The sequence below is a fragment of the Eulemur rufifrons genome, chromosome 23 (assembly GCF_041146395.1).
Source record: "Eulemur rufifrons isolate Redbay chromosome 23, OSU_ERuf_1, whole genome shotgun sequence".
Lineage (NCBI taxonomy): Eukaryota > Metazoa > Chordata > Mammalia > Primates > Lemuridae > Eulemur > Eulemur rufifrons.
Genome location: NC_091005.1, coordinates 6,893 through 14,263, shown reverse-complemented (window position 1 = coordinate 14,263; position 7,371 = coordinate 6,893). Strand labels below are relative to the sequence as shown.

The 7,371-nt window shown below is 47.7% G+C and overlaps 1 protein-coding gene across 1 annotated transcript; it reads left to right on the top strand.

Annotated features, from left to right (window-relative positions):
• The first annotated feature begins 1,292 nt into the window (after positions 1 to 1,292).
• ZNF778 (zinc finger protein 778) lies at positions 1,293 to 7,136 on the top strand. Its single transcript, XM_069456714.1, has 6 exons — positions 1,293 to 1,449; positions 2,054 to 2,195; positions 2,942 to 3,005; positions 3,122 to 3,144; positions 4,178 to 4,254; positions 4,722 to 7,136. Exons 1-6 carry the CDS (start codon positions 1,420 to 1,422, stop codon positions 6,570 to 6,572), a joined length of 2,187 nt encoding a protein of 728 aa, XP_069312815.1. The 5' UTR covers positions 1,293 to 1,419; the 3' UTR covers positions 6,573 to 7,136.
• Positions 7,137 to 7,371: the final 235 nt, after the last annotated feature.

The window sequence follows — 7,371 nt, the reverse complement described above, 5'->3', positions numbered from 1 at the left end:
TATTTATTATAAAGGAATCTAAAGTATTTTCGGTTTTGTGCCCTTGGATCCGATCACCATAATGTCAGCATAGTGGACCAGGGCAGTGTTTCATTCGGTGACAAATCTCTGGAGACTGTTATGGCAGAGAACCAGATAAATGATTACATAGTATTTATATCTCATTTTTTAAAAGGGTAAAGAGTCTAAGTAGGTGCCACCAAACTAAACACATCTGTGGGCCGTTCACCAAGGAATCTCCAGTTTGAGACATCTAGTAGTAAGTACAGTTAATACTGGGAGTATAGTTATATTTTTATGATGCTGTGAAATTTCAGGGTTTTAGTCCCCTCATCATTAGAATAACAGTAGAGAAATTCTAGCCCTTCTTTTCATCATGTTGAAAAGTAACAACAAGCTCAGGACTCCAGGCTTCGGAGACAGACTAACCTGTGTTCAGGTCTTGGTTCGTCACTTCCTCAGCAGATGACATGGGACCAACCGGTGTTCTCCGAATCTGGTTTGTTAGCTGTTAGACAGGGCCTTATCTGTTATGAAGGGCCGAGATGACAATTGAGTGGGCGCGTGTATACAAGGCTGCTCCCGGGCTTCTAACGCGCGCTGCACCTCAGCGAATGGTGGCTGATGTTACTGATACTCGTAGAGTAAACTGGTTTCTGTGGCTTTCGTGTGTGTCACCTGCAGAAACACAGCCACTGTGTGATGTCGGATGACTGAGGCGTGATGCTCCTGAGTGTGGCTGACGGGAAGTAGGACTCCAGAGGTCCCTGCATTGAGAGGGGTGGAGGCTGCACCATCCGTCTACACTCACTGCCTCCCTGAGTGGCCTTGGCGTCCGGGGCAGGAGCGTTCTAACGTGTGTCACCGTCATCCTCACGGGATGGCAGCGGTCAGCTTGTCCCAGGGTGAGTCCTGGTCATGCTCTTCTCAGAGGCGCTGCGTTGGTCCCTCCACAGACGGAGTCCTGTGGTCTGGGCCGGAGCAGTCATGCTCCTGGTGCATTGTGGAGGCGCTGAAGTGTGCAGAGTGTAACGTCGTGTCAGTCGGCTCTGGCACGTGTGCTTTGGGAAGACATGACACATGACACATGACCCGTGGGTGAACAGGACTCCCTTGTCTCAGGGCTTAAGTTCCCTTATCTGTAACAGGAGACTGTTACAACTCGTGGTGGGCAGCGTACCTCCCTCGCCCTTTCTCTGTCTCTAGATGAGACAAACTGTCCTGGCAATGTATGGCAGGTGACACGCGCTTGAGTGTGTGGCATAATGTGGGAATTTCCTGCCAGCACGGAAAGACTTTCGGGCATGGGAACATGCGCGTCACCATCAGCTCTGGCTTCTCGCCCTTCCTTCTTTCTCAGGAGGTCGTGTTTCCAGTGACCCGATCTGCCTTCATGAAGCAAAGACACGGGCAGCAAGGATGGCGGCCGACGGTGGGATAAATTATCAGGTATGCTGCAGGTGTATTTTTCTGAAAACGACATGCTGCCTCCACCGAGTAGATTTGTCTCCACGGCTTCTCAGAGCAAACAGGGCCCCGCGCAAGGAGCAGGTCTCTGGTTGAATTTCCACAGGCAGTGGAGCCTCCGTATTGGTTAGCGTTGCCGTGGAAATCGTCCCAGTGTTTCAGCATGACTTACTACTTTGACCCTAATGGTGCCAAGTGCATGTTTCTTATTTCGCCACGTGCTCTGACGCATGGCGAGGGGGAGGAAGGTGTCCTTTTCTCGGGCTACTTACTCGTTCGTCACCATTTATCAGGTGTTTGTTACGTGCTCAGGATTATGCTGCAGTGGAGGGAAATGAGGCGGGAAGAGCTCCCAGCCTAGTTGTGGTGGGATGAGTGACGTGTGTGAGGCGCCGTCATAGCCCATGACGGAGGAGCCTGACGGCGCACGAGTGCGGACAGGGAAGAGCTAGGACCACCGAACCCCAGGGGGCGGACAGTGGAGCCCTCACAGTCCCGTGTAGCCATTCGGCCCCCCGTCCTGGTTCCCCACCAAATGCTGATGGACAGTAACGTGCCTCAGACCGGCGTGTGTGTGATGACTCAGGACTCGGTGACCTTTGATGACGTGGCTGTGGGCTTCACCCAGGAGGAATGGGCTTTACTTGACTCAGCGCAGAGAGACCTGTACAGAGACGTGATGCTGGAGAACTACAAGAACCTGGCCGCAGTAGGTAAGACTGCCGTCGTTCCTTGTGGCCTCGTGTGGCACAGATGCATACTGTGCGCTTGCTGTGTTCCGGGATCGGTGATGTCAAGTCCGCACACAGTGGAAAGTAACAGAGGCACAGTCACTGCACTGATGGGTTTTAATCTAATGTGGTGGGCTTCAAACTGTGGTCCCAGGATCAAGAGCATCACCGTCACGGTATTAGTGCTTACATGCTCAGACTCCAGCTGAGACACACCGAGTCAGAGCAGAATGTGCTGCTGGGGCCCTGTGCTCTGTGTTTGACAAGCCTTCCAGATGAATCGGACTCACTCCAAAGTTGAGAACCACGGGGTAGTGGCTTCCCAAGTGAAGGGAGATCTCTTTTTGCACTTACATTGTTTTCTATTTGAATAAAAGTCTTTTTTTTTTTTTGAGACAAGGGCTCTCCCTGTCACCCAGGCTGGAGTGCAGTGGCATCATCACAGCTCACTGCAACCTCAAACTCCTGGACTCAAGCGATCCTCCCGCCTCAGCCTCCCTGAGTGCTAGGATTAGTCCATCTTCCTGTTTTTCAGAGATGTACTGAATGTGGGTATCAGGGTCAGCAACAACCAGCTTCTTCAGGGCACAGAAAGATGGGGTACCTGCGTTTTGAGCTGTTGTGAAATAATTCCCCTACTTGCTTTAGAAGTGCAGTTCCCGATTCCCAGGTAGGTTTGTCACCTCTTGCGCGAACCTCCTCCACTGATGTATCTTGCCCCGTGGACAGGGCGCTGCCTGTTAAACCCAGTGTGCTCTGTTGGCTGGAGGAAGAAGAGTGGGTGACAGTGCGGGGGAGAGCCCCACGGTAAGTGTTGGTGAGGGAGATCCCTGGCCGATGAGAAGTTCAGTGGGTTTGGAAGGATAAGGAGGAAACTCTGAGATTCGCCGTGTGGCAGAATGCGAGGCTGTTGGACTTGGAAGTTCCTGGGTGTCTTCAGCTTCCCGTAGTTTTCTATTTTCCGTCTGATGCAGACTGTCCTATGATCTCACAAATGACCTCCTGTTCTGTTGAGTTTTTGGTTTTAGTGTATGGTCTTTGTTCTGGCCTCCTTACTTTCCTTCCTTGCTAATACTATTTCTGTTCACCTCCACACTTAATTTTTGTAGAATAAACTGTTTAAAAAATTATTGAATTCAGCCGAGCACAGTAGCTCATGCCTCTAATCCTAGCACTCTGGGAGGCCAAGGGGGGAGGATCGCTCGAGGTCAGGAGTTAGAGACCAGCCTGAGCAAGAGCAAGACCCCGTCTCTACAAAAAATAGAAAGAAATGATTTGGACAGCTAAAAATATATATAGAAAAAATTAGCCGGGCATGGTGGTGCATGCCTATAGTCCCAGCTACTCTCGGGAGGCTGAGGCAGGAGGATCGCTTGAGCCCAGGAGTCTGAGGTTGCTGTGAGCCACGCTGACGCCATGGCACTCTAGCTCAGGCAACAGAGTGAGACTCTGTCTCAAAAAAAAAAATTACTTGTAATCCTAGCACTCTGGGAGGCCGAGGTGGGCAGATCGTTTGAGCTCAGGAGTTCGAGACCAGCCTGAGCAAGAGCGAGACCCCATCTCTACTAAAAATAGAAAGAAATTATATGGACAGCTAAAAAATATATATAGAAAAAATTAGCCGGGCATGGTGGTGCATGCCTGTAGTCCCAGCCACTCGGGAGGCTGAGACAGGAGGATCGCTTGAGCTCAGGAGTTTGAGGTTGCTGTGAGCTAGGCTGACGCCACGGCACTCACTCTAGCCTGGGCAACAGAGTGAGACTCTGTCTCAAAAAAAAAAAAAAAAAAATTACTGAATTTGACCCCAAGTCTATGATTGCCTAATTTTAGACACAGCCAAACCACTTAAGTCTATCTTTGTTTTATTTTTCTAACGTGTTTAATATGAAAACAATACACATGAGCATTACCATTTTTAACTTACTTGACATACCATTTTGTTTTGTAAAACTCTTATACTTTTTTCTGTTTTACTTCAGAATGGCAACTGGAAACCAATGGGTCAGCACTTTGGCAGGATATTATTTCTTTAAAAACATCAAATGGGATTCAGATGGTAAGATGAACAAGGGAGATTTCTTTTATTTGCCACATTCGGAAAAGATTGAAAAGTCCATTATAGAAAAGCAGCACAAATGGGAGATATTTGAGTGGCGCAGCATCCATCCGAGGGGAGGAACGTCTCTAGGTGGTGCTCGGGATGTGGCAGATTGGGATTTCCTAAATCTGGCTTGGGGCTTCAGAGTTCCCTGCAGCACTCGTTACCTTATCTCTAACTAGCTATTGGAATTTTTAAAAGAATTTTATGAAAACATATAGGAATCTGTTGAAGGTTAGGGCAGATGACCCAGGATCCCTGCAATAAGTTTCCCTCATTCAACTTGAAGGAAATCTACAGAGCACAAACTGTGTGCATGTAAGGAAAATGAGAAAAATCATACTCATCACAATAATGTTTCTGTCTTCAAGGGGTGAAATCTGTAAATAGGTCTCAAAAATCCTTCAATCATTGTTCATTCACAGGCAGGAAGCCATAGTGGAAGGGAACCCTGTGACCGTGAGCAGTGTGGAGAAACGTTTGTTGAGCACTGGTGCCTTAACACGCACGCGAGAATTCAAGGTACCGAGAATACTCACATCTCTCATCAGTGTGGGAAACTTTTTATTCCCCACAAGAAAACCTCTACTGGAGAGAAACTTCCTGTGTTTAACCCGTGTGCAAAAGCCTTTAGCTTGACTCCAGATGTTGTTTACCACAGAACGTGCAAGGGAGACAAATCCTTGGACTGCAGTGACAGCGGGAAGGCCGTCCTTAATCAGTCCTCCCTTCAGGCACGTGTGAGAACTCACATTGGAGAACTCTGCGGAGGGAAGCAGTGCAGGAGAGCCCTCACGGACCTCGCGAGCTGTGCCATGCCTGCTGAGATGCACACTGCAAAGAATGTCCATATGTGTAAGGAATGTGGAAAATTGTGTAGCTCTCCTTCCGACCTTAAAATTCACACGCAGACCCACACTGGGGAGAAACCCTGTGAACTTACGGACTGTGGGAAGTCCTTCATTATTTCTTCCAGCCTAACTGAACATGTGAAAATTCATAGCAGAGAGAAACCTTATCAACATAAGGAATGTGGAAAAGTCTTCACTGGGCGTTTGGGCCTTTCTGATCAGACACACACTGGAGAGAAACCCTATGAACATAAGGAATGTGGGAAAGTCCACAGTCGGTTTTATCTACTGACTGAGTGTTTAAAAACTCACAGGAGGGAGAAGCCCCTTGAATGTAAGGTTTGTGGAAAATCTTTTAGAAATTCCTCCTGCTTGACTAACCACGTTCGAATTCACACTGGGGTCAAGCCCTATAAGTGTGAGTATTGTGGGAAGGCCTTCACTGTGCGCTGTGGCCTCACTAGACATGTACGAACTCACACTGGCGAGAAGCCGTATGAGTGTAAGGAGTGTGGGAAGGCCTTTTGTACGTCCTCAGGCCTTATTGAACACACAAGAACTCACACTGGAGAGAAGCCCTACGAATGTAAGAATTGTGGGAAAGCCTTCACCGTTTCTTCCAGCCTCACTGAACATGTAAGAATTCACACTGGGGAGAAACCCTATGAATGTAAGCAGTGTGGAAAAGCCTTCACTGGGCGCTCAGGCCTGTCTAAACATGAACGAACACACACTGGAGAGAAACCCTATGAATGTAAGGAATGTGGGAAAGCCTACAATAGGTTTTATCTACTAAATGAACATTTAAAAACTCACACGCAGGAGAAGCCCTTTGAATGCATGGTCTGCAGAAAATCCTTTAGGAACTCTGCATGCCTGAATAAGCACATTCAGATTCACACTGGAATAAAACCTTACGAATGTAAAGAATGTGGAAAAGCCTTCACTGTTTCTTCCAGCCTAACTGAACACATACGAACCCACACTGGAGAGAAGCCCTATGAATGTAAAGAATGTGGAAAGGCCTTCACAACTTCCTCACACCTGATTGTGCATGTGAGAACGCACACTGGAGAGAAACCCTACGTATGTAAGGAATGTGGGAAGTCCTTTGCTTCTTCCTCACACCTCGTTGAACATACAAGAACTCACACTGGAGAGAAACCGTATGTATGTAAAGAATGTGGGAAAGCCTTCCGTGCTTCCTCACATCTACATAAACATGTAAGAATTCACACAGGGCAGAAAGCCTGTAAGTGTGAGGAATGTGGGAAAGCCTGCAGTAGGTTTTATCTATTAAGTGAACATTTAATAAATTGCAGCAAAGAGAAGCTTTTTGAATGTAAGGAATGTGGGAAATCCTTTAGGAATTCTTCCTGCCTTAATCATCACTCTCAGCTTCACACTGGTGAAAACCCTCATTGATGTGAAGAATGTGGGAAGGCCCTCGGTTATGCCAGTTCACTTTGGAGACATGGACATACACTGCTGAGACGCCGCCTCAGTGTCAGGAACACAGGAGAGCCACTGGAATCCGATCACAGTCCAGCGTGGAGGAGTTCATCATGGACCCGTGCGATGTAAGAAACATGGAAAGCTTTCACCGTTCCCTCGGGTTTTCCTAAATGTGTGAATCCTGGGATGCTGAGATACCCTGTTGATGTGTGATATGTGGAATTGTAGTTGTGCTAAACAACGTTCACTTGTGATCTCACAGTGGAGAAAAACCTTACAACGGTAAGAAATGTTGGAAAGTCATTTTTTGCATTACATTATTCCTCAAACTTTGACAAACATGGTGCTTCACACTCACCAGGAACTGAAGGGACAGGATATGAGAATTGCTCCCCGAGTCTTGAAATCCTGTTTGCTGACAGACATACTGCTTTCTGGGTGGTTCTATAGATATATTTTGAACATTTATGATCATTCTTGGAGTGCGTCTTCCTTTCCCCTATAGCAACACCATTCCAGTCCAGTCGCTGCACCTTCTCAGTTGCAGCCCATATTAAGTGGCCTTCAGGATTCATACTTTTTTTTTGAGACAGATTCTCACTCTGTCGCCTTGGGTAGGGTGCCTTGGCATTAGCTTAGCTCAGAGCAACCTCATTTTCCTGGGCTCCAGTGATCCTACTGCCTCAGCCTCCGAAGTAGCTGGAACTGTAGGCACGTGCCACTGTGCCCAGCTAATTTTTCTATTTTTAGTAGAGATGGGGTCTCGCTC